Here is a 24,025-nt window from a genome sequence, read left to right as displayed (position 1 = left end):
CTTTTGTGCATCTCTGACACGTAAGTAAAGGATATGTTGCAAATCGTGGACAGATCAGTTTCAAAACCACATACCTCAACTGCAAGATTCAGGGGGGCAAAGTTCAGCTTGATAAACTCACTAGACATCATCCTAATTTCAAATTGCAAACTAACTCATTTCTCTTCTTCCAATACCTCAGAGGAAGCATTTCACTGCTGCGTTTTTTTTCCTAGAAATATGGCTTTACTCATTTTAGTTTACATTACATCAAAATATTAATTTTTGCTTTAATTGTACTTTATCTGCACAGAGAGGTCACGATGCAATTGAATAAGCAATTTCTCATGTAACAAGCCTAATACTGTGTTAATCCCAATTCACTCCAATTGATTTCCACAGAAGTTGAGCCAGGTTCTGCAGGTACAAACATTTATACTTTGAAACAACACTTTAATCCCATTTTCATGTACCTTTTTTGACCAATGACCTAAATAATGTACCTGGGGAAAAAAAAAGGAAGAAAAGAAAAACAACCCAAATTACAACTCACCTCATATGTTTAAAGTAGAAAAACAACCCAAATTACAACTCACCTCGTATGTTTAAAGTGATATAGAACAGATAGCATTGATTACAAATTTACCTTTTTAATGAATGCCACAGAGAATGTATCCCACGATACAATCCCATGATCCATCAGCTCAACAAATGCAGTCAGTGTAAAGGACAACATATCTCCAAAGCTGCAAGAAACAGGAGTCATGACAACATTTACCAGTAATGCAGCAGGACAATGACCGAGGGAATAAAGCAGCAGGAAGCTTTCAGAAAGGCAGGAAAATGAAGCCAATTATGGACTAAGAGGTAGCAGAAGAGCAAGAGAGGCTGTGCTATAGATAGTCTCCAAAACAATTTAGCATGGATAACAAGAATAGTCAACTGGAAGAAAGCAGTTGTAAGAGAAGTAGTAATCCCCAGGAGACTACTGCATGCAATGCTCAAAAAAATCAGTCAGTCCAAATTAAACTTCTCTCTTAATTTCATATATTTAGATCTAACAGAAGAGAAAAGTGAACTTTTTTTCCTTAGCACTTATGAAGTCCTTCTAATTGAAGGCCACATAGAGGTGTCACATTTTGGTACCTCTGCATCAAGCAAATTGGTGAGAAGTTGGAGCATTGTTTATTCCTTCTCTTACAAGGAAGCAAATGTATTTTTAAAAATGCACCAGAAGAGATAATATGTCTCAAGCAGTAACTTTCTTTCTTTAAATCTGAAGATGCATCTCTTTTTCCTTCTACGAGCAACCAAATTGCAAAGCGTGCAGCTCAAATTGTTTAGGTTTTGCAGGCCACTACCCTGCATTTTACACCTGTAAATTTGAAATTCAACACATCTTTGTATGAACGCAAGTAAATTCAAAACGGGCTTAAACTCATCATGGCTAATGTGACTAGATGCACAGGATTTTTTCATGTTAAACCCCAGCTTGTAATGATTAGCTTCATTTCTATACATAGGGCACCAAACAGTCAGCTGTCACAATGATTTCAGCGAAGCTCTTCCATGAGGTAACTACTCAACACAAACAGCAGTGTGGAGATCCTGAAAGGGAGCAGTGAATTACCTTTCAGGGCATGTCAAACTGCCTGCAAGGTTCTCTGCCAGTAAGCCATTAACAGGTAAAATCATACAATCAAACAGCGTGAATAGTCCCAGTGATTTTAATACAACAGCTTACACCTAATAAAAAGGTAGAATAAAAAAAAACCCCCTCTTCTCTCAGATTGGAACTGCAAAGCTCAGTATATTGAAAACTTGAGTCCAATAGTACAGCCATAGTTAATATAATTGGTGTTCCTTAATTTGTGGTTTATCCTACTGTCTGGCATGAACCCAACACAAGTAAGTGAACATCCACTCAGATGGAAGACTTTTACAGCAGTACAGAAGAACAAGGCAGAAAAATCAGCTTCAATGTAGCAAGTCTAGTAGCTGGATTGGGTTTACTCTGCCATTTAGGGACTTTTGACGGCGAGATGCCGCCTTGCATCTCAAATGGCCTCTTCATTTAAGGAAGGACACCTTGCCCCAACTCCTGAGATTCCCTCCATCAAAAAAATCCTTGCCATTCTTGACACTTTGTGAGTAAAACCCAAAAAACACCATAACACCTTTCCCTTCAGTAAATATGGGTATGCACAGTGGCTTTGATTACTTATGACAAAATGAAAAACCTACACCTAAAAATAAACAAGAAAAATTGTGCCTCTAAAAAACCTACTGTAATTCTGCAAGGAATACTTTCTTCAGCAAATACATGATCTGGATGTTCTGGGGTTTGTTTTGGGGGACAGAGGATGACTTTTTGCCTTTTTGTTGTAGTTGGTTTGTTTGGGGTTTTTTTAATATTGCAAATCATTGAAGAACAACATTAGATTGAAAATGTCATCATTAGCATTCCAAGGATTTCATATTAAGGAATATGAATAAGGAATAACCAAGGATTTAATATTAAGATGACAATAAGGCTCTGAAGGAAATTCCTGTCACGTTGCCCAATTCATTCCTTTTGAATAATACCGTGATTTATGAACCCACAAATAAAAGAGCAAGCCTAGGAAAGGCTTCCTTCTAAAAGCTGGCACCAAATCCTAATGCATCTTCATGACAGAATACTCCTACAAATACAAGGAATACTAATACTATAGGTATTAATATTATAATTAATTTTAAAAAAGAGTTTCAAATAGTTTTTTAATTAAAAAAGTAGGCCATATAGGTTGAACCATAGATAAAAATCTCTCCCAGCATTAAACTAAGCACATAATCTGGCAGAGATACATTTTCTCATCTGTTGTTTTAAAATTTAGTCAATTAACCTGTATTTAGTATATGAATACTCTTCTGTAAATGAATTCTACATGAAAACTAATCCCCCTCAACAAAAGGTGTAGTGTAGAGGGCTTACTTAAACTACATTAAACTTGTGCATGGATATTCATCTTCAGAACAGCAGTGGCTGGAATGTAAAGGAATTAAACTAACCTGGATTCACCAGTCTCATTAAGTCTTCTCATCAAAACTATTGATCAATCCTACCTGATTAATACTGATTCATCCATGCTCCTCCACAGCTTTGGGGGGAAAACTGGCTTAATGGAGCTGCCAATATTGGTTTTAAAGTGTAAACCTGGTTTTAGTAGGTCTGACAGTGATACGACCGTTTGGGATCCAGAAGGTGAAAGTACTTTTCAACTTAAAAATGATCAGACACCTCATCAGATGTCACTCCAGTGACTCTGTTTCAAATAATTAGTGAGTGAAGAGGTTCAACACTGGGACTAATCAAGCAGCAAGAAATACTTCAGGTCTATTATTATGCAGCACCACACATACATACTATGTCCTTCTAAAATATATGGCTATACACATGCACCTGCCCACACACGTATACACCAACTGGCACTGCAAAAGTCAAAAGCCAGGCTTGAGGCGTAGGCATTAGGAGTAGCGCAGCTAAAGATGAAAGCAATCTCCAGGGTAACTAGGGCAAGATAAGGATTAAAGCATCTGCAGGGGGAGGGGGGAAGGGTGTTGATTCATTGTGAAGTGGTTAAACACAAGCAGATAGGCAGAAATAGACTTTCAAGTAATTAGTTTCAAAGCGCGCGCACACAGACGCACTCATGCTATTAAGAGCAGCAGACAGAATAGAGGCTAGAAATTTCAAGGGAATCAAAGCTGGTTCATAAAATTACCAATCTTAAAAAAAACGTGGTAGGAGCTGTTTGGCTCAAGGTCTCTGTAAGTGTTTTGATCATACAAGAAGTCCAAAATATAATGGGACCTCTTCATAAAATTGTTTTAGACTAATCCATAACACAAGGCACAACAGTTCTATAACTATCAAACCCTCGCTGCTCTGGCAAAATGACTTAATACTTTGAGGATAATTCCTGATGAAGGTGCTTTTTAATGCAGCAAGAGGAGAAAAATGATCAGAAAAATGCACTGTGTAGTTGCAATTTCGTATCTCATTAACACTGACATCTTAATAACCTTTGCTCTCAGGCAAGCTACTTCTACAAGCCCTCCTGAATGCCGTGATGACTCTGGCTCCTGGATGCCTTACATTGGGACAACTGATGAAGTTTGACTATTTTTTGCTGACTCTCCTCTTCCAACCCCCATTGTGAGAGCTGGTCATGAAGCATCTCCTCACTCACAGCAGGTCTTGGCAAAAGCCTGTTTAACAGCAGAAAGCTGAGGTTTGCAATGCTATCAGCTGTCCCAGCATGAGCCATTCCAGTGGATGGCCATGTTCTAATACAGCCTGTGGCTCCTCTGTGGCTCTCTGACAAACCTGACTGAAGATTAAGGCAACAGCTGCATTCTACATCTCTAGGCTTTAGAGAAATATCAGGTCAAACACGTTAACTTACATTCCTAAGAATTCTCTTTATTTTTACCTTATGAAACTGTGAAGAAAAAAAAAACAAACAACAAACCATTCCACATATTTCGATACTAGTTTTCTTTACTGAAAATAAAAATGACAGGAATGTGCATGTGACCCTGATTACCACACCTGTCTCTCACATGCTTCCTAGTATCATTTCTACATGCTAAACCATCTTTTTATCCTGTGTGCTTATTTTGAAAGATGCCTAGAGCAACTTGGATTACTTTTCAAAATAAATTAATGGCAGTTTAGCACCCTAATCCCCCAGATGTTTTTAAAAAAGAAATTGAAAAAATCTCAATCTGTGGTTTGCACACATATCAAAATGAACATTTTATCACTGTTATGGAGGGAAAAATACTTGGCTGCTCAAATGATTATGTAAATCAAGATAATTAGTCAGGCTCAGGCAACAAACAAAGGAATACAAGCTTTTACCAAGCTAGATGGAGTATCTCATGTTTTATATGAAAAGAGCCTTTGCGTAGTAGAATCTGGAAATTGATCGTTGCTTGCCTGTTGCAACCAGTGTACAGCCACCAGCCCACTCGGACTAGAAGCCAAAGAATGTACATCTTTACACAAACCACTTTTCATAGGCAACACAGAACCAAAGCTGAGCTCTAATTTTGCAAGGAAAAGCAGCAAAGAAACAATTTAATTGCGCAGGAGGTAACAGAGGAGTAGTAGCCTACTACTAAATGCAGGAGTGGTTAACTAAGTCCCTTATCTGGGCTCACAGCCTTATACTGGGCAGCTGAAAGGCCTGACATCACTGAGGTCAACATCAAAGAGTAAGAACAGCTTTCTAAATTGGAGCTGTCAAGGATAAATGGCCATGAATAAATTTAAACAGGGGAACAGAATATACCTAATCATCAGAGGACAAGAGCTCTGGAAAAGCCACAGGGGCAAGAATGTAAGTCTAAAATGAAGACTGACGATATAGCAGGATGCTTTTCTAGCACGGTGTGAATTTTATATTGCTATGGCTCCTCTTCACTGCTTCAACACCACCTTGTTTCTTCAAGAAACCTTTCCAAGGGTAAAGCTAAGCCACCATCAAATCAAAGTAGGAGCAATTCACACCTATTTGGTACTTAGTACAGATGAAAACGATGGAACAATCTGTGTAGTAGCTGCCCCTATTTTACTAGATGATTACAGAAAATGCACTTAACTGCTACACAGCAATTGACACGGATTTTTTTCTTTTTCATCCTGCTAGCTAAGCACTACTGAAATATTTCTTTGTGGTACAGTTTCACTGCGTTCATTAAAAGGGGCCAGCCTTACTGATTTCAAATCCCTTGCATTTCAAGAACATGAAATAGCTTTGTAACCCTAGTATTAGGGTTTCACTGTTTGAAAATTAATTCTCAATAAAGAAAAACAAGGTGTACATTTTAAACATGACTGTAAATTTTCTTGAATAAATCCAGGCATAGATACTCTTACTATGGAGTATGACTAAATCCACTTAAAGGTACTTTAAGCATGGGAAACTAGCCCAGAGGAACTATTACACACTGAAGATGTGATTAGAATTACCTTTTTTTCCTTATTCCCTATCTTTTAAATTCCTGGTTTTGTTCATTTCATGGTAATTTCTTCAAATGAACTACTTTTCTTAAAAGCCCAGGAATCACTACACAGGAAAAACATAATTCTCCAATCAGCTTGGTTTGACTAAGTTTAGCATTGTAGTTCATAGAGCTGTTTTACGGGATTTTTTTTGTAATCCATCCATCAGCCAAAACAGGATAAATAAAATCCCAAAACAAAATGGAAACCCCTAAAACTGAAAATACAGAGAAACTCATGTTTTAGAAGAACCCCTTCAGTGCAGAATGCAATTAAACAGGGCCTCTCTATGAAATTGAGGTTTTAATTAAGCCAAGCCAGTGTGTGCAAGCTGCCAGAGATAAAACAAAATATTGTCACTTTATTATGTCATCCTGTACATCCAAAGTAACTTGGTTTTTGTTAATTAACATTTGGCTCCTTTAAGTATCTTTAATCAAGAAGACAGGAAGTGGATGCTGGAAAGTGTTATAGTTTAGTTCATTATATCAATCTCTAGGGGGTTTTTTATAGTTCTCATTTCGCTAGATCTTCTCATGGGTGAAAAATAGTCAGGATGTTCGATAACTACACTCATAGAGCACTAGTGTAAACACTATACCTTCAAAACATACATACGAGCAAGCCAGTTTCCAGAACTATTGGTTTCACATCCTCAAAAATGGCTCTGGTATCTTTTTCAGTGCAAATCCCAAATTCAATAATTTGTGTTATTTAATTGTATCATCTCATATACTACTGCTGGAAATCAGAACATTAAACTGAAGTTTCTACTGGCAGGATTTAACTTCCAAAATTAGAATAAACTTTAGTCACAGAAACATTCTTTGCTACTGTATTCATTGATGCAATACATCTATACTGACCAATCAGGATCCTCTTAATAAGGATCTTAATTAGGATCAAGTGGGTAAAACCTTGTTCTCACAAGTAAACAAAGCTAAACTGTACCAAAAAAAAAATTAATTCAGGTCATCAGCCGGATCAGGTCCTAAAACCAGGGTGCAATGCAACTGTCAGTATTTCAGTACTGTCCTGAGGACAAACTTAATGCATAGAAGCCTACACTGGGATAAAATTTGGAAACAGAGAGATGCTGTAGGACTATAACTATTCTTCCACAAAAACTATTCTCACAGCAGTGAGGAAAAAAACGCCATCTAAAAAGGACAGGAAATACTTTGTCTCAGCAGATGTGATCATAGAATCACAGAATTATTATGGGACTTCTGGAGATCATCCAGTCCAACCCACCTGCCAAGACAGGGTCACCTGGAGCAGGTTACTCAGGCACACATCCAGGTGGGTTTGGAATGTCTCCGGAGAGGGGGACTCCATACTCTCCCTAGGCAGCCTGATCCGGTGCTCTGCTGCCTTCAATGTAAAGAAGTTCTTCGTCCTGTTGAGGTGGATCTTCTTGTGTTTTAGCTTACAGCCACTCCTCCTTGTACTGTTGCTGGGAAGCACGGGAAAGAGTCTGGCACCATCATCTTGGCACCCACCTTTGAGATATTTATCTGCATTAATGAGATCCCCTCTCAGTCTTCTCCAGACTAAACAGGCCCAGCTCCCGCAGTCTTTCCTCTTAAGAGAGATGCTCTGGACCCCTAATTATCTTCATGGCCTTCCACTGGCCTGTCCCAGGAGTTCCATGCCCCTCTGGTACTGAGGAGGCCAGAACTGGACACAGCACTCCAGATGTGGCTTCACTAGAGAGGAGTAGAGGGGGAGGATCACCTCCCTCAGCCTGCTGGCCTCAGTCTTCTCAGGATACCATTGGCCCTCCTGGCCACAAGGACACTGCCAGGTCATGGTCAAGTTGTCATCCACCAGGACCTCCAGATCCTTCTCTGCAGAGCTGCTCTCTACTAGGTCAGTCCCCAACCTGTACTGGTACTTGGGGTTATTTCTCCTCAGGAATAACCAGCAGGACCACACACTTCCCTTTTGTGAACCTCATTAGGTTTCTCTCTGCCCAATTGTCTAGCCTTTCACAGTCCTGCTGAATGGCAGCACAGCCTTCAGGTAATGCTGCCAAGTTGATGCTGCCAAGAATTCCATAAGCCTTATGCCACTTTAACAATTTTCCTCATAATCTAAACTTTTCTATTATGAAACAAGTTTCTTTGTATTAGGTTAAGAACATGAACTTAGCAGAAGGGTTTGTATTTCCTGCCAAATCTATTCTTACTGTATAATTTATTTATTAAGCAATGATTTAAAAAGAAATGTTTCAGAACCTGGTTTACAGTAGATTTGTGAAAGTATGATTTAGCACGGGTTTGGAGGGGGAGCTGCATTTCCTGCATGGTAAATCACATCAAGCTCTCAGAATGGCAGACATATGCTTAATTGATTAGTCTTTTGCTTCCTTGGGTTTTAGCTATACTTGACATATCAAATTTGCAAGCCAATCAAGATATTAGAACATCTCTTGGGATTCAAATTTATCAAAGCCTGTGCTTGACTCGGAGCAAATGGAAGTATTCTGCTCAAAATCATCAGGGAAATAAGCAGGCTTTTGAACTTCCTGATATGAGGCCTTTTACTATATTACAGTTTTCCTTTATGCAGCTATCTGCAACAACTAGCATTACCAGGGACCAGCAAATGACAGGAATTCAAACTGGGACAGTGACTCTTACCTTTCATCTCACTAACACTGACCATTATCAACCAACTATCAACCACACAAGCCAGTGAAATTCAAGAGGGGAACTGGGAAAGGTGGGGAAATTATTTGTTTGCTGAAATTAAAAAAGAAAACAAAACAAAAGGCTTACTTCAGAAATAGTAAAAGCCCCCGCTGAAGTAACAGAAATGAAGCACTCATTCCACAGGCAAAGCAAAAAAAGGCTTCATCAGAAAATTTTAACAGGCATCAAAGAGCAGAAAACAGAGAAGATTGAAGAGTTGCTGATGAATATGCACAGTTGTGTTTACATATAAAGATTAGCACAAGGGCCTGAACTCAGTCATGCAAAAGAAGAGGTAGTACACAAGGGGATGATCTAATCAAGTTCTTACCAGGGCTTCATTATCTTCTGCAATTTCTGATATCGTCTGCAAAATTAAAACTTGCATGTGAGGAAAAACACTTGAAAACATCTGTACTCTATTTACTGCATACACCCCCCCCATACTTGAGTCATAAAATGCACATACAGGCATACAATAAGAGGCAGTAAATGGCTAACAATTTGCTGTGAATAGAAACAGAAACAGTTCAGTAACTGGTAAAGAACCCTCCAAATGAATTTCAAATATTTGTTCAGAATTCTTGTGTTAACTACTGTTAGGAAAAAAGCATATCTAGACATTCTAATTTAGTAAGGCATTTGTGTAAAAAGCTTTTTGGTACAAAACAATAAAGGTTTACACATTAAGCATCTTCTGTCCTCTTTCAATGCCATGTAGCCCATTGCCTGGAGAACTCTCTTATTTACTTGCAGTCTCCATCACTAATACTGATGTCAGAGTCATCCGCATTGTTGAAAGTTGTGTAACTAGGATCGTAAATGGTAAAAATAGCACCAAATATAGATACCTTCTTTTTAAAACACCATTTAAACATATAAAAAATAAGGAAGCTAGAAAGAAATTTTTAAAAATTCCATCTCTTACTTTGATGCCTTAGGTTTTAACTTTTATATTTTTCAAATCCTGTACTGCCTAGTGCATAACTGTGAAGTTTCTTGTAGCCAGTTGATTTCTGCTCTCTCATGCTAGGTAGACATAAGAAAGCCTCTCCAGGCCTGCTCTCCAAGGACACCCAGATTGTCCTAGGCCCAAAATGTGTAAACTAACATCTTAAGAAGGGGGGTAAACTTGGGGAAATTACATCATTAACTGAAGCTTTAATTGGAGAATTAACCCTGATATACAAATGAACCAAACTTATAAAAGTGTGAAGAACTCATGACCCAGGGTCCATCTTGGGTGTAGCCTTTTTGACTGCCCAGGGTGTACCTTGAAGGTCCTTCAAATAAATACCTACCTTTATTCCCTTATTCTTGTCTAGTCTCTGTCTTTAGGTGACCACCCCAGGCATCAACTTAATTAGACAAGTGACAAGATTTTCTCCTTGGATTTCATGGCCTTGGTTCTTTTATGCTACATCATCTATCTATGTAGCCAGTAAAAATGAATAAACAAAAAGCATCCTGATGATCAGACAGCCTTAAAAAGCAGGGGAAAATACCCTCAACATGCTTTTATGAGCAGTAAAATTCAAAATATTTTCCGTAGTGGGAGATCCAAGCTTCAGCAAAATGTCACTCCTGTGCTTCTGCAAAGTAAGTGCTTCCATGCTGTGACAGATTCAGCTAAACCACCAAGAACAATCACCACCACAAATGGGTTTTTTCATCTCCCAAATGTGCATGGATCCTTGCAACTTTCTGCAGCACGTCGGCCAAACTCCAGAGCACTCTTCCCAGGCCAGTTTTTAAAACAGCTGCTTTCTTCCAGGTGCTGACTTTGGCTAAGCAGCAAACAAACTTGAAATTAGGGTAGTGTTTTTCTGATAGAGAAACAAGTGTGGTGTTTGCAAACTGGTAGCACTTCAAAGGACAAACTCTGTTTTGCCAGAGATTTTTCACAACAGGCTCTAATCAGCAGCATTTTCTCCATGACTGAGACAGGGATTAAAGAACAAACATCTGAGTACTAAAACAAAACATTTAGGCAGGAACTGTCTTAGCATTTGCAGAACTCTTATCCATCCTGAGTTAATCAGCAATCAGTTAACTTGAGGTCAGATAGCGTGCAAAGTAAAAGAAAATACGGATTTAGAATAATGTGCAGAAATAATTGAATTATATAAGACTTTTCTGGTGAAGCAATACAAAGACAGAAAAATTTGACTTCAGAGGAAAGATAGCCGTTGTATTAAATTGAACAATTTCTACTGATTTTTGTTGCTTTGGTGTGACTAGAGCAGCAAGGACATCAAATGTTGCAGCAACAAATGATTATAGATTGACTTTTACCACTGAAGATGTGGCTGGAGGCTGTTCTCTAAAGCAATACATGCTATTTTCATCCATCATCGAGCCAAAACATAATAGAGAAGGACCTGGCATGAGCAGGAGTTCCTCTCATATTCACCCACAGACCACGCAGAAGTCACCAAGGAGGAGCCAAGCTGGTTCTTCCAGCAAGTCAGCCTGGAAAGGAACTAAGTACAGTCTGCCACCTCCATCAGCTTTCGTCTTTCTATATAAATAACTGTTGTTTCTTCCAGAGGGCTGACTGTGGTAGCAACCAAAGAGCTCTGTAGAGCCCTTCTTGGTTGAGTTACCAAGGTATGGTCAAAAATGCTGAAAGCCTTACTGATCTAGACACTGTAATTAGCTCAATACTTATACTTATCTCTTTTTTTTTTTTTTTTTTTTTAAGAAACCATCCCTCAATTGCACTTGCACAGATGGGAACAAAACCACTGCAAAAAACCAAATATTATAAGGGCAAATTAAACAGCAATTGTGAAAGGTTGAGATTCTATAGTGGCAAAAGTCAAAACCAGCAATTTTTACACAGGCAGAAATCTCAAAACAAATGCCAACGTAATGAAAAATAGCATGAATGACAAGTTACCAGGTTAGACATTTTGCTACCATAGTATGTTCCCTGTTTGGCCTCAAAGGAACTTTGTGATATACTTCCAAATGAATCCAAAGGAGCAGCAGTAGTTCCCTTTCTCAAGCACACAGACTTACTACTTGCTCAAACACTGCAGGTTACATCTCGAGCAGCTTCCAACAGAGACCAGCTTAGCAGGGACCTGACTGAATCAACTCCTATATATTCATGTGCCAAAATTGCTGTACAAAGACTAAAGATACCCCAAATCTTTAGTCCAAATTTTTACTCCCAGCTGGAGTAACCCACAGTGCACAGTAAGGGTTTGTCTGAACTGGGGGAAAAAACTAGAATGTCCCATTGTGGAAGCCAGCATGGAGCCACTGTAGCTAATGATACTAAGAGCTAAATCAGTCACACCACTTCAGCACAACAAATGTTTCTGAGCCTGCACTGTTTGGACACAAGCAGAATTGTATAAAATACCACTGAGGATAAAAGCTTTTCATGCAGTATGACCCCAGAGAGGACCACTGTTAGCAAAGGTGGAAGATGTTCACAAAAACTTCCTCCTCTACAGAAACACTGACGGGATGACGGATGAATGACCTGCTAACCACGTTAAAGCACCATTTGGATATTGCTTTTCAGGCAAACACAAGGATAACCCACATTCTAGATAACAGGCAGTGTTTAGGAATATGACAAGAAATATACAAGAGTACATATTTCTGGCTTCTGTCTGTAACAGGTGTGGCTATCAGAAGCATATGAAATCTGGGAAACACTTTGACCTGAAATAATTTACAAAATTACTATTATTACTATTAAGTTACACAGCAGCCCTCAGACTCCTCACAGCCACCACAATATCCCACAGTTACCACAGTCCAAAAGATAAAAACATGCTGGAAAGTTGCAGAAGTGGAGATTTTAAGCTCTTCCCCTTATTTCTGTTGGTTTCTCAAATACTACAATTTTTTCTGGAGCTAACAAAAAATAAAAAAAATCAGTTTGCCCACCTTCGTACTCTGGAGAATATTTGGAAATACAAATCCACTGCTGGAGTTACTCTTTTTATAACATTTTACAAAAGGGGTTGCCAAACAAAACCCAGTAAAACTGTCTCCTCTCTTCATCCCTGTTCCAGTAAACGGGGTGTTGATGTCACCATTTAAAAGGAGTCATTTAAATGTTAATATTCTCAAACACAGGCAAAGCAAGAAAACCAAGCCCGGAGAAATAGCATTTAGGATGGGGGGACCAGCAACTCTCCCTCTCTTCCCTCCAAAGATGTGATCTTTGACAGTTCCACCTTCAGATAACCTTGAGATTGGCTCAGTTGGTTAAAGCATGGTGTTAATAACACCAAGGTTGTGGTGTTGATCCTTGTAGGGGCCATGCACTCAAGAGTTGGACTCAATGATCCTTCTGGGTCCCTTCCAAGTGAGATGATTCTGTGATTTTATCTAAAGCCTACAGTGTGTGCTTTGCATATGTAAAGAATATAAGAAAAATTGTACTTGTGTGTGCTGAGAGAGAGGGTGTAATCCAAGCCTGAAGACTGATGGGGAAACAAACCCAAAATAGAGCAAGCAGGAGAAAAGTAAACCAACAAAAAAAATCCTACTCCACCTTCTTTTTTTTATGGAAAATGCACTGAAAGATGGGGCTGCAGCCCTTTCTCATTCTCCTGCCATTACCACCTCCACAGTAGTATAGTAGGATTACCTGATTTTATATACTCCTTTGGATTTCTGCCTCATAGACAATAGTCACCCTCTCCCGACATTACAGAAGCACGAAGAAATGAAGATTGCGTAAAACGCCTGTTGGACAAGAATTTATTTTGGCAGCAATGTCAGATTAAGTAATCTGTGCTTCCAGGTGAAGCTTCACAGGAATAGTTGAACCTGTTTAAAACCCTGTGCTGTCAAAAATACAAATTAATTTCCTGCCTCCATTGTCTGGCTGAGTTTCTGACAGTTTAGCAAATTGAATTGCATCACTGAGGAATCAAATAAATATTGGAGTTGAACAAGAGAGGGAGTAGGTAGTACACAGCCAGTAGCCAGGAAGGGTGGAAAAGGACTACTTTATATAGTGGCAAAAACCTACTAGCTTAGTATTGTTCATATCTTCTGACAATTCGTTTTCCATTTAATGAATTGTGCTTGCACAACTGTGAGCTCAATCAGGAAACTAAACTGGGTTAAGGAATAGTGTATTAAAAGTAGCTTCTACTGTCACTTTCCATAACCTACACCAGTTTTCCAGTCCAGCTTGGTAGAAACAGTACTGGTATAACTCTCCAGATGAAGCAGGACAGGAACAAGTTACTGTGAGCAAGGGCAGCTTAAATGTTTTGACAGCACTGCTGAAATACTCATCAGACTGGGATGGAAAAAACCACCAGCAGGTATTTGAGCAACTGTCCCAAAAAGTGTGCTAAAGTCGGAATAACTCCAAACCAATCTGTCTTCAGTTTTCCACTGGGCTGGTATACAGTATTATCTCTGTAAGACAAGCCAAGAGCTAGAATTTCACTGAACAATGCAATTTGTCCTTAAAGCATGCACAGTTGATCTCTCAGAGACTTCCAGCTGTACAGCAGCCAACTCTGCAACTGCATGTACTCAATGAAACGTCCTCTTAGTCAAGACACAAAACCCATACAAATATACATTTATTTAGAAGCTTACATTAACTTGCTCTAGCTGCATATTTATTATTTCCAATAGGAAGATGGCAAAATTTAACAACTATCACAATTAAAAGCAACAGGTTTTTCTCCAATCTGCACACTAAGCAATTACAACTCCCTTATAATTAAAACCAGGCTATCTGCAAACTTGTCTTAGCAGCATCAACTAGCATGTTCCTGTGCCATGGCTGTACCACAATAAAGCTGCTCAGCACAGCCTCATCGATGAAGCAGATGTCTGGAGAACAATATACTCAACAGCAGCAGAAACAATTCTGTTCTGGTTACTGTCAAGACAGCTAGGCTTAGCGAGGTCTCTGTTTTTTCTTTTGGCAGAAACTGTGTGTTATTTCAGCCAAATGGCAAGTCAGAGAGAACAGGATAATGCCAATTAAAAAAATGCTGAAAATTCTGCATAGGCCTTCCTCCTTTTCCTCCTAGTCATGATATCATCCTTATTATTATTACTAGAAATAACAAAAATAACTATAGATTCCTTTTATCAACTCTTTGGTCTTTCAATATTTACAGCTTGTGAATTACATTTTCCTTTTCTTGCTTTGTAAGGCATTATGAGGAATTTTTTTTCTTCTAAGGAAGGCTTAGAGTCTGTCCCAGTCACAGAACTCTTCCGACATACCACGAAAAAAACCCCACAACTTTAGCAGTCTTCTGCTACATCAGAAAGACTTTCTGTACATACATGATTTTCTGAAACACAAGTTCTAGGCTCCACTATGGAATACTACTCCGAATAAGAGCACCCTGTTATCACAGACTGGGTAGCAAGGAGACATGATTCTTTCTTCCATCTTGGTTCCTGACATATTTTTTATCAGTCATTATGATATCTAGGACTCAGCAGCATTGCTCACTTGCTGCTCATTTTAGGGCGTTGCACCCTGATGGGGGAGAGGAAGCAGCACACCCTCACACTTCCCCTTTAGACTGTCTGTACATCCAAGCAGATGGACTGCACAGTCAGCTCCTCTTAACTAAGCATGGACTGGCTTCTGAAAAAAAGGTTTAGCATTAGGAGTACTATGGAAATCATTTTCCGAAAAGTCTCAGAAAAGAAAAATAGCTGCCTGCACACACCCACCCCACACTTTGATGATACAAATGCACTGTCTGAGAAATGATTGGACATCATGGATAATTATAGAATGGAATTGGCACTTACTTCTTCATGACCTAACTTTTCGTGCAGTCTTTTCTATAATTTATAGGTCACCCAAACCAAAAGGAACATAAAACTATCTTTTTTTTTTTTCCTTTTTGAGTTAATAAGACTCGTAGCAATGCTGTGGAAGCAAGAATGAGCCTGAAGGAAAAACAAGATAAGCCATCTCAATCAACAAGATCAAGATACATGTGGACAATTTCTGAGACATTGCATCTCTGCTGATATAAATATATTTATATTGACAAGATGCACTCTCAGCTTCACTAGGGCCCCATGCACCCTACAATCTGCCTACCACCACCCCCTGTGGCTTTGTGCTTGCCCACAGTTCTCTATTCTCTAAAACGTTCTAATTTTCTTCAATATTCAGGAATATAACATATGGAAAACTAACTAGAAACCACTGTTATTTCTTGTCAACTTTTATATTACTACTTCTTTTCATCACCTGCAAAAGGAAACAAGTAACTAGAAATCCAGGGATTTACATTCTCTTACTCCGGTCGCTGTAGTTTAATAGTCATCAGCTTCACTGAAATAATGACTAAGTAGTGCAATAAACAAAGCCAACTGTAAATAAAACATAGGTAATTTCCTCAGTGAAAGTTATATTAAAAGATGGAGTCTTGTTTTCCAGAGGCTACCCAGTAAAACTTAATTACACACTCAAATTATAACATAAGACCTGCCTCTAACATGAAATCCATATGCAAAGAAAACTTCAGAGCAACTTTGCACAGAGCACGATGGTGCTTCTAATGAGCAGTGCCTGGCCCTTTGGGGAAAATAGAGAATAAAGCTTGAATTAACAAAATTCATCGATTTCTAGCGCAGCTGCAGCACACTGTGAACAGAGGCGCCACTCAGCCTGGACTTACAGATGTAGGGCTGTTCCCAGCTGCATTAACCCATGGGCAGCTGGCACAGCACACAGAGCAGATCCCTGCAGAACCCCAGCAGCCACCCCATAGGGTATGTCCCATTCCCGCTCTCCCAGAATCTTGGTGCCAGTCCCCAGGGTGCAATACAAGAGCTGGGAGAGCCATCACCCTTGCACTGTTTCACAGCATGACTGCTCTCAGGTTGTGGCTCAGTGACACACCTAAGCCAATGTAATGGTTTGCTGCCTTTTCTGTATCCACTCATGACACTTCCTCTCTTGTTTCTTCAAGTCCATAACTGAGCAGAAAATGAATTTTAGAGAGTTAGTTTTCTAACAGAATCATGTACTTTGCAATAGTTAACTTTGCAAGTTAACAGACTGGATTGGCTTTGTGAAGCACTCAGACACTGGAACCACCTCCTGGAACCAGCTCCTGGAAAAAAGCAGGACTGGACTGAAGAATAGGGGTTAATACACAAGAAATGGGAGGAGAGGACAGGGAGCTGGACCATCTCAGCAGCACCAAGACATTAGGTTTGTCTCAGCTGTATGGGTGACTCACAGCCCCATTCAAACAAGGCTGGCTCCACAGGAGTAGCCCCAAGGTGGCTAAGATAACTCCATAGTGAAGATACACCTTAAATGCATCCTTATAAAACACATTGTCTTCTAAAACTGGGCTATGAAAGAAGTTTCTGCCTCACCCAGAAATTTCTGGCTCCTCATTCCTCCTCTAATACCTGCCCCCTGCCCTTTATAATGCTACTATAATTGTAAGTGTAGGTTCACCTACGCACACTGAAATGACCATGGGCAGGTACAGGTGCAGGGCAATGGAAAGAGAGGAGCATTTTGTTCTGAAGCATTTTGGCGACCCAGTCAGCTGCACAGCGCACAAGACCACCTTGCTGAGGGCACTGAGCCCAGGCTGGGAGCAATGGTGAAGAGGCCTTCAATTTGATTTATCTGTTCAGTGAGCAGCTTGTGTGGGACCTCTTACTAAGAGTAGTGCAGAGAGTCCAAGCAAAAGCAGGAACAGAGAACAGAAGAGGAAAACTGACTTAATCCAGCTGCCTTTCTTTGACAGCCTAGGACACTAAATGAAAAAAAAAAAGTTTCTTTTCTTTCTTTTGAGGAAGTAGTCTGTTGGCTTAGTGTGCTGACACAGCAGTGAGTGACAGACCCTGATGTCAGGGGACAGATTCAGTACCTTGAAGTGAGATGAGAAAGGAAAGCAGCAGCACCATGGCAGGCTTAGGCTGCTGTGCCTGTGTATGTTTGCTCCTTTCATTAAATCCCAAATTCTGTTAAATATGCACTCATCGGCCAGTGATGCACAGTATAAAAGTGGAAGGGAACGTACAACGTAGCACAGATGTCCTTGCTTTACAACTCTCTTTGCAAAACCAGACCTGGAAAAACCTGACCTGCTGACACCCTCAGGAGCTGCAGAATGTCTAGGCTGCTGAACATGAAAGACTGCAGTGAGTACTAAGAGCTCATCAGCACGTGAAGCTGCTGGAAACTCTTACAGTCTGAGACTTTGTCCAGTGCCCAAACTCGAGAGTGTTTCTCCCCACAGACAGAAACACTGATAAATACATTAGACAGGTAGATCTATCAATGCATATTTGATGACACATTACATCAGCAAAAAAGAAAAAATTTAAATCCCTCAAAATGCAGGCCACTTACAAAATAAAATAAAATTAAATAAAAAAAGTAGTAAACTCTGCTCATATGTCCAGTTTACAAGCCTGCTGTGTGGTTTGAAAACTTATACCTTCGGTCAGGACTTATTACAGGGTATAATTTGCTAGGCAGTTCTTTCAACAGTAGTGTTGCCTTTAGTAGTTTCCCTCCCAAATAGTTATTTTTAATCCAGACCAGTCTGCTACAGCTTGGCTCATCCCACAGCTACAAAACAGCAGTACAAACACATCTGAAGGCTGAGGAGGGCACTTGCTTTAGTCTTAGTGCAGCTAGAAGAAAATATGATAAAAAATGTGAATGTTCCCTATCTGTTTCAATAGAAAATAAAATGCTTTAGTTTAAATACCTTCTGCAGTGGAGCAAGTTAAACCATTTAACCTAAATAATGCCATGACAAAATAGACCACAAGGGCAGCGACTGCTAATTTTCCTGTGTTCCGACCTTCACAGGCATATGTGAGCCCATCCATTCAGAATACTTTTCATTAGTGCAGCCACTGCATACATGTGTTTGCATCAATTTAAATTTGTCTTTGCTCTTAAACTTAATTTGGTCCATAAACAACAAATATCACATGACTATAAGACAAGTTCCCAAATTTGGTACCTAGAAGCATTTTTTTTTTAAAGTGGCATAACATGTCATGTGTACGACAGACCACACCATTGCAAAAAATAAAGACTATAACCCCAACACGCTGAATATGAAACCACGAGCATTTGGAAATCTAGTATATAGTTGTAGTTAGTCAATAAGGCTCCAGAGTCCCATAAACCATTAACCACATAATGGGCAGGGATCAGGGAGAGCTTTCTTCTACACTGCCCAGTCTATGGACTACTGGATTCTAGAAAGTAGTTAATTTTTCTGTGGAAAATCCACAGTGTATCTTGTACAAGACCCTCAGAGACCATTTGTGTTCCATTTCAAAGACCACTTACTACTTCCGCTTTATCTCCTAACACTATTTACTTCCTTGAATCCACGGGAACTCGAGGACATTTTGAGGGGATTTGAACTGATTTCAGTTTTCTTTCTCTCAGGAGATGGTGTGGGTATTGCTTTCTTCCTCTGTAGTAGCGGTTGACACTGACCGCAAATCTCTTACTTGAAATCAAATGCTTACTGTTAGAGCATAATTTAATAGTGCAACAATCCAGTTGACACTTTTCTGCTGCACCCTCCTCATTAAGCCAATGGACACTTTCTCAGGACTATGGTCCTGAATTTCACCAAGGGTGAAATTTGTTAAGGTGTTCTGGTAAAGAGTAGGTGTATTTTTAGAGGTCAGCTTTCAATTTCATGACAAAAAAGCCCACTGGTATTAGAAAAAAATCCTATTTGGAGTCAAAACAATAAAAAATGGAAATAAAGTAAAGCATTTTTTTACATGTGGGTTTTACCCCACATGTTCTCAGTAATGTGAAATTTAAAACATAGTTTTTAGGTGACATCACTTAAATATCAGACTTCAAATATACCAGCACTGGCTTATTGAAATTCCAATGAATAGAGAAGAAACTAGGACCCCAGTCTACCAAAACTTTATGGCACAGGGGGTACTTGTGACTTCCTACTTTGCTCATCCCCAGTCCTGACCAGCCCATTGTTAGGGAAAATTAAAAAATCAGTATCTCATTGATAATTAATACACTATCCTAGCAGCTCAGAACACTTGAGATATTTAATTTCTCAACTCAGAAAGAGAGCATGAAATCACCCCACACAGAAGGAACACCAGAGTTTAAACAAAATACTTACTCTGTGCCACTTTCAACCATTTGCGTTAGGAGGGAAATGCCATCCAGGTTTATAAATTCTTGGGCAAACGTAACATCCCGTGAGTAGTTGGCTAAGTCCTTCAGTGCTTCTAACTTTGCATCCATACTAGAAGACTGGATCCTCTCATGGAGCTGTTGTGCATTTTGAGCCTAAGAGAGAAACAAAACAGACAAAACAAAACCAACAAAACAGCTTTCATTAAAACGAAAACCATGAATAAAATGTCAGTGTAAGCCAGAATAATGGCCATGTTTAATATTAATGATATTTAACACTTCTAAGCTCAGAAAAGATTAAGTAGCTCAAATACAAATTACTTTTGTAAAAGTATATTACTCATATATTACTCCATTACTACCTATAATTATCTGGACTCTTGCAGAATCATTAGCTGAGCAATGGATAGATGTCCTATTGTCTCAGGAAAAACGTAAGCATTACAACAGACAGCCTTTGGCTTGAACAGCTTATGCATCACATCAATAAAAGCAGAACTGAAAATAAAACAAACTGCATCAGACAATCTCAGTAAAATAATAGTGGCACTTTTTTTCCTGTCAACTCTTACTCAGGTTACACACTTCTCATCACCTTCAGCAACAAAGACCACATACTGCCCTAACCATGTTCCATCAATAGAGACCAACTTCAGATCTTCTGCTCCTTCCTCCCCCTCTTCTTTTGTTCACAGTCAGTGCAAACACTCACATACCCTCCTAACAAGGAGTGTAGGAATAATTACTTCCCACATAATACTATGATATTATCTGTCATACATCTTTTTGCATGTTCAATATCCTTGTGTTATACTATTCTGCCCATTAATGTTTCAAATAGAGGATGAGATAGTGAAATTCAAAATAGACACTGATGATAAAAAGCTAAAGAAATACTTAAATAATGCATATTAAATTGCTTCTCTCTTCAGCCATACAAATACTTTAAAATACATCTCACGTTTTCAATTTGATGCTTTCACTTACCTGAACAGAATACCCAAAAGCTTCAGTTAATAGCTAGCTGATACTTTTTTTAGAAAAATAATCCTCCTCCTTACATATAGAGATATTTGCAAAATTCTGTTTCCTAAAATTCATTTCTTACCTGCACCCAAGGAAAGGTGAATGAGAGGCTATGTGTCATTAGGAAAACAAATGTAAATTCTGCTGAGTTATTTTCTCTGAGATGATGCTTATTCTTTCTCAGCTGGAGAAGACATAGAGAAGAAAAGGCTGTGCTGGCAGACAATTCCTTTTCTGTTCAAGTAATGAATGTACTCTTCACAGAGATGGTCATCTCTGAAGATCAAGATTCTGAGAAAGCAGTCACTTTTAGTGCAAGCGAACATTTAAACAAGGAGCCCAGAAAATAACCAGCACTGTGTTGTTACAGATACAGCTGCCTAGCTACATCACTTTGATTGCTTCAAAAACATGAATAAATTAAGTGTCCCAATGTCCTCCAATATCAGCAAGGTTTATTACTTCTTGTTTTTAGAAAGAAGAATGAATGCATAGTCTCCAGTCAGTATTTGGCCAGAACACACGTGGTAAGGAGCATGTATGGGGGAGAAATGCCTTCTAGTTAGTCCAACTGTGGTTAACATCTTCAGTTAAGACAGAATTGAAAAGAAATGAAAAATCTTTAGTCCTGAGCTTTTTTATGCCATAAGTACAGGGTGATGCAGCCATAGCAGTTACATTACTTATAAAAAGGCAGAATCCAAAATCCAAAAGGTCTTTCTGCCACTAAGTTACCTACTCTATTAATGGATTTGAGTTGTAATGGGGAAACAATGGCTTATACAGTCTCTCTGGAATGGCAAGGTCTATCCAAATGGAAACTGAAAGAATATTCTCTGAAGCTTAAGCAGGTGATAAGGTAAATCATTTGCTGAAGCCCATGGAAGAGGTAAAAATAGATACCTCTTACTTTCTGCTTCCAGGATAACCACAGAACACTTCCCCCAGCCCTTTCCCTTCATCAGAGGGGTGAAGAAAGCTTTGCTAAAGTACTCTTCTATAATCAGCTACAAAAATTCACCACTATTATTACCTGAACCAGAAGTTCAACAGCCAGCTCCTACCTCACCAAACTACCTCCTTCATGGAGCCATTTCTGACTCTGGACTCCCCACTTTGAACATCCCAGAAAGACTCAGAGATGCAAAGCATTCTCAAAATATTACTGTTTCTCTGAATACATGCAATGTATGAATTCCTGCCCAGCTCAGAAAAGAAACACTCTGGAAAACTTCAATACTGCCATGGCAGCTGCATTCCCCTAACTTTGGAAATGATTACTCAAAGTTAACCTTAAGCCTATTAAATCTGTGCACATGGCCTGCCTGCCATAGTTCTTGAAAGTTACCACTCCCACTGTCTGCCTAGTGAAAGAAGTTCTACTGAACTGGAAGTTCTTTCAACTTTCCATGGGAATCCAGTCCTCTAAAAGCTCCCGGATTAAGTGTAAATGAAACAAATGGGAAAGGTGAACAAAACAACTAGTTCAGGGTGACTGAGCAGCTCTCCTGAGCTGCTCAACCAATAAGCCTGAGTGGGGAAACCTTGGGCAGCAGAGCTGAGGCCAAACAGGTGGGGACTGTAATTGCCTGTGTAGCACAATAACAAGCAAGAAAAGTATGTGAGTAGAGCCAGGAGAACATCCTCCTCCAAACCCCTTCACAACACACTGTGCTGTGTAAACAATGCTTTGTCTTCATACATATTGACAACAGATTATTTATGGTCAGGTTCACCTTTCCTCTTGAGGACAGAGTCCCGCCCCCAGCAGAAACACCTGGGGGTGGTGAGCTGCTGCTGTCAGCCAGACTTCCATTACACATGTATCCATACCAAGCATGGAAAGAGCTAACCCTCCCTCTCACCAAACCCGAGAACACCAGGACAGGGACATACATTAGCAGCTCACCTACACTGCACAACAGCAGCATGAGCAGGACCAGCCTATCAACTGAGATATGTTAATCCTCTTTCCTCTACAGTCAGTGAGAGCTTTGAAAGTCACCAGACTAAAACCAAAATATTATCTTAGATCAGAGACAGCTTGGAACCCTCTACAGAGCACAAAAATCCATGCTACAAAAGTGGTTCAGCCATGTTTTAAGCACATAAAAGACTGCTTACTAACATCATCGGCTTTACCTGACTATGCCAATGTTCCATCAGCAAAGTTTATACACAGTTGCAGTTTTTTTACATGAAACAAGTTTTGCACTGGATCAAATAAACCTTGCTCCTTCTACTCTCAGAAGAGGAACAGACAAATGAGAGAAGAGATCTTGATTAAAGAGGTAAACATATATTTGTCTCAGCAAGAGTGCTGGCACATGTCTCACTGGAAACATGGACAGAAGTCATATTGTCTGTTGTCATCCCCAAGTGCCTGATGGGTGAAAATATTGCCTTGGTTAACACAATGCAGTTCTCACAAGCCTTCTAATTCTTGTTGCCATAGCACTCATACATGCTTATGCAATGTACAGCTCACTTATGAGCACATTAAAAAATGAAACCCAGATGAAATATGCTCTGAGTACTTACCAGGGAGCTATTTTAATGATTTACAAGCCATCAGTGGATGGACAGAGAGCACAGCTCATTAAAGCAATAGCAGAGCTGGCTGCCATGTCTGCATTCCTACTGAAATATCATTCAGGTAAGAATAAATATAAATATATAAACCTTTGCAACTGAGAGTCATTAGAAGGAATTAACAGAAATATGGCTGCCCAAGTAAATGAAAGGCAGAATTAACTGCTCTCCTCGGAAGGAAGGAAGGAAGGAAGGAAGGAAGGAAGGAAGGAAGGAAGGAAGATGGGAAGCTTGTAAAACATGTGCTGTTGAAGTCCCAGCATTTCAAAAGGCTCTCAAGTGGCATAAGCCGCATGTCTAGTCTTAAATGACTTGCTCCAAGGACATCCAGAAAGGTCACCCTTAGGGAGTAGCAGTGCTTAAAAGGAGCAGCTTGATGAGATTGTCAGCTTAAAGAGAAAACTAACAACCTAAATCCAGGATGTGACTTTCTTAGAGACTCAAATAGCCATTTGGAGGTTAAGAATCCCAAGATCGTCCTAACAAGGGATTCTGCTGATCAAATTATCATTTCTTTGCCACTATGTT

General features: G+C 39.5%; 1 protein-coding gene across 4 annotated transcripts in view; it reads right to left on the bottom strand.

Moving 5' to 3' along the window:
• The window catches only part of ELMO1 (engulfment and cell motility 1), a 305,632-nt gene that overhangs the window by 198,843 nt on the left and 82,764 nt on the right, over positions 1–24,025 (bottom strand). For all 4 annotated transcript variants that reach the window (XM_032105001.1, XM_032104994.1, XM_032105017.1 and 1 more), the window contains 3 exons: positions 19,863–20,032; positions 9,059–9,094; positions 626–725 (listed from right to left, as the gene is read on the bottom strand). In XM_032105001.1, coding sequence (XP_031960892.1) covers positions 626–725; positions 9,059–9,094; positions 19,863–20,032 — 306 coding nt within the window. The remainder of the gene's footprint in view (positions 1–625; positions 726–9,058; positions 9,095–19,862; positions 20,033–24,025) is intronic.

The sequence above is a fragment of the Corvus moneduloides genome, chromosome 1, assembly GCF_009650955.1.
Source record: "Corvus moneduloides isolate bCorMon1 chromosome 1, bCorMon1.pri, whole genome shotgun sequence".
Lineage (NCBI taxonomy): Eukaryota > Metazoa > Chordata > Aves > Passeriformes > Corvidae > Corvus > Corvus moneduloides.
The sequence above is the reverse complement of the archived record's forward strand: the minus strand, read 5'-3'. Positions and strand labels throughout refer to the sequence as shown.